This window comes from Vigna unguiculata, chromosome 4 (assembly GCF_004118075.2).
Source record: "Vigna unguiculata cultivar IT97K-499-35 chromosome 4, ASM411807v1, whole genome shotgun sequence".
NCBI lineage: Eukaryota > Viridiplantae > Streptophyta > Magnoliopsida > Fabales > Fabaceae > Vigna > Vigna unguiculata.
Window position 1 is genome coordinate 10,852,252 of NC_040282.1, and position 3,426 is coordinate 10,855,677.

Genomic DNA, 3,426 nt, shown 5'->3' on the forward strand with positions numbered 1-3,426 from the left:
TGTTAAGTTGAATTTTGAAGAAAAAAAAATTTATTTTTCTTTTGCTTGATATTAAAATATAAGTTATGTATTTTCTTTTACCTTATTAATCTTTTGTATAGTATTTTTTTATAAACATACAATAAAACAAAAAGGTTAATTATCGTATATTTTATTTTTAGTAATTTCGTACATGATTATCTAATTAGATTTCGATAGCTTATTTTTTTAGTCTTGATTTTTTTTAAATAGATATATTTATAAAGTATAAAATAATAGTTTAATTTTTTAAAAGTGATAAAAGACAAGATACATGTTGTGAAGATGAAAACAAAAAAAAAAAAAATCGATCTTTTCACCTATGATCAAGGAGACATAATCCTTCCAAATGTTTTTATATTTATATAATTTAATATACATCTTTAAATATATTTTTAAAACTTTAATATGTTTAATATATTTTATGTATTTTATATTCTAATTTTTTTATATATCTATATCTATATATAAAAAAAATCTTTTTTTTTTGTCTACATCTATTTCTCAATTTTACCTTTTAAATATTTTTTAAATAAAAATAATTATTTTATTAATATTATCTCTTAAAGATCATTTTTTTAATTTAAACGTTTTTATTTGATTATATTTTTAAACTTAAACATTATACATTAGAATTAATTATAGTAAAATTATAAAAAATATTTATATTTAATTTTATAATTATAATAATAACAATAATTATAATCTTATTATTTTTTATCACCATCTAAAAGTAAATACAATATCTTTACTAGTTTATATACAAAATTTGGGATTTGGTTCTTATATTTGTTCAAAAATATTAAATTGGTCCTCAAATTTTATTTAGTCTCAATTTGGTCCATAATTTTTAAAAAAATGATGCAATTTGATCATTTCTTTTATTAAATTTCTTGAATTGGATCAATGTTTTTTTATCAAAATTGAATATGTGAATAAGGATGATTTGTTTTGCTGGTGTAATTGACATAATCCTAATGTTAATTTTGATGAAAAAACATTACTCCAATTCAAAAAATTTAACAAAAATGATTGGATTCCATCAATTTTAAAAGAATTAGTTCAATTTGAGACTTCAAAAAACTAGAGAACTAACTTAATATTTTTTTAAAAAAATAATTTAACTAAAATTTTGATACTCAAAATATTGGTCGAAAATCCACTGCGGCTTAAAATATTATTTTTTTATATTAATTATGTTCATAAATGAAGAAAACATACTCCGTATGTTTGACAGTGTAACAAAAGTAACAAAAGTGTATATTTAATGCATTAAATCCGTTAGCACTTTTCAATATTGATTAAGGAATCAATGTAAAATCTGTACTACCACCTATATATAGAATAGTGTCAGGGCATTCATTGAGTGACACTGTTCTCATATAGCAAATAAAATCAATACCTGCAGCAACAAAAATAGTACTTTCTTTGCTTTATCTAACAAAAATACTATTCTTTGAAAATATCTAAAAAGAATTATTTAGGACTCTTAATGAAGCAATATATTTTAAGATAAACAAAATAAGACACGAAAAAAAGGACAGGTGATTTGTGTCCAATAAAAACACATTTCTACCGGACAAAAGAGAGAATAAAAATAAGCATAGATTCGTCCACTTATCAGTTCCAATTATATTCTTCATCACGATATTCCTAAATCTTAATAATGGTTGACAATCTCAAATTCATTATAAAAAATATATATCAATCACCTTAGAAGTTTTATTCCTAAATTATTATGAAAAATTGTGTTTAATTCCTAAATTAAACTATAAATCATTTCATCTCTGAACTTTAATAAAAGTATATAAACATTTTCTACAAAGGTACGACATATATAGAATATTTATCATGTGAAAAATAAAATTCTATTGTAAATTATTATATAATTTATAATTTAATTTTAGAACGGAACGCAATTTTTTTATAATAGTTTTATAAAAAAAATATATTTAATCTTACATTTATAAATGGAATCAATTCCCAGTTGTAAAAATAAGTTAAGTTAAAATTACTTTCGATTAATAATACCAAGCACATGATATATATAATTGCATGTGCTTATCTAAATATCTAAATGCCTTGTTTCTTGAAATCTTGTTATATATAAATGGAGAAGCATCCTTGCTCCTCGCAACATGTATAACATGTTTGGGTGGAGACCTCGGAAAAAGAAACTTCCTAATGTTTTGTCGGTAAGTACCAATTTTTTTTTCAGTGCAATGCATGAATACTCTAAAACAAAAGAATTCATGTATTCGGTTCAACCTATTTGTTGCAGATAGTTGAACTTAAGGTGCATATGGATTGCCAAGGATGTGAAGAAAGAATTAGAAGGGCAATCTCCAAATTGAATGGCAAGACCTCAACCCTGCACACATTAATTAATTGCCCTTTATTTTATTTTATCTTAATCTGTGGGATGCAACAAAACACATAAAAACTCACTCAATTATCTTTAAGAAATGATTCATGTACACACATAAAAAATCAACACTTCTCACATAAATGATAGAATTATAAGTTATATGATGTGGTTAATAAGAGTAAATATTGGCCATTATCTTTTACCTTCTCACACACCCTAAAATCTTCATTTTTCTATATGGTGGACAAAAAACAAGTTTCTTTTTCTTTTTTTCTTATACCATGAATGAAGTGTTAGAAAAAACATGATTGTAACAAGTTTAGGAACTTAGTGAATTGTAGGGTTGATGAGTGTGTGAGATTTGGCATGCAGGAGTTGATAGCTTGGACATAGACATGGATCAACAGAAGGTAACAGTAAGAGGGTATGTGGAGAAAGGGAAGGTGTTAAGGATTGTAAGAAGAACAGGAAGAAGAGCAGAATATTGGCCATTCCCTTATGACAGTGAATACTACCCTTATGCCTCTCAATACTTGGATGAGTCCACTTTCTCTACTACCTATAATTACTACAGACATGGCTACAATGAGAGTGTTTATGGCTATTTTCCTGATCAAGCATATTCCACTGTTCAGGATGAAACCGTCTTTCTCTTTAGTGATGATAATGTTCATGCTCCCTGTGCCATCATGTGAATCATTATTTAACTGAGTCTCCTGATATAATCAGAATTAATAAAGTTGTATGAGTTTGATGATATATATATATATATATATATAATTGGCTTTCAACCAATATTTGCTATATATTTAAATTTACTTTTTGTATTTTTTTTAGTCATGTCAATAGATAAACTGTGAATTTCTAAACCATAAAGAACAATTGAATATGTAAAAGGATTGAACTTCTTTTTGGATTTTTCTTTTGAACATAATAATGGTCTTGTCATTAAGTATCCATGTTCAAAGTATGATTTTAAAAAATGACAAACTAGGGATCCTTATGAAGAACACTTAACATGTAGAGTTTTCCTAAAAACT

At 24.6% G+C, this 3,426-nt stretch overlaps 1 protein-coding gene across 1 annotated transcript; it reads left to right on the top strand.

Annotated features, from left to right (window-relative positions):
- Positions 1 to 2,102: 2,102 nt before the first annotated feature.
- LOC114182718 (heavy metal-associated isoprenylated plant protein 45) lies at positions 2,103 to 3,157 on the top strand. The gene is made up of 3 exons (XM_028069651.1): positions 2,103 to 2,213; positions 2,300 to 2,375; positions 2,759 to 3,157. Exons 1-3 carry the CDS (start codon positions 2,157 to 2,159, stop codon positions 3,079 to 3,081), a joined length of 456 nt encoding a protein of 151 aa, XP_027925452.1. The 5' UTR covers positions 2,103 to 2,156; the 3' UTR covers positions 3,082 to 3,157.
- The last annotated feature ends 269 nt before the right edge of the window (positions 3,158 to 3,426 follow it).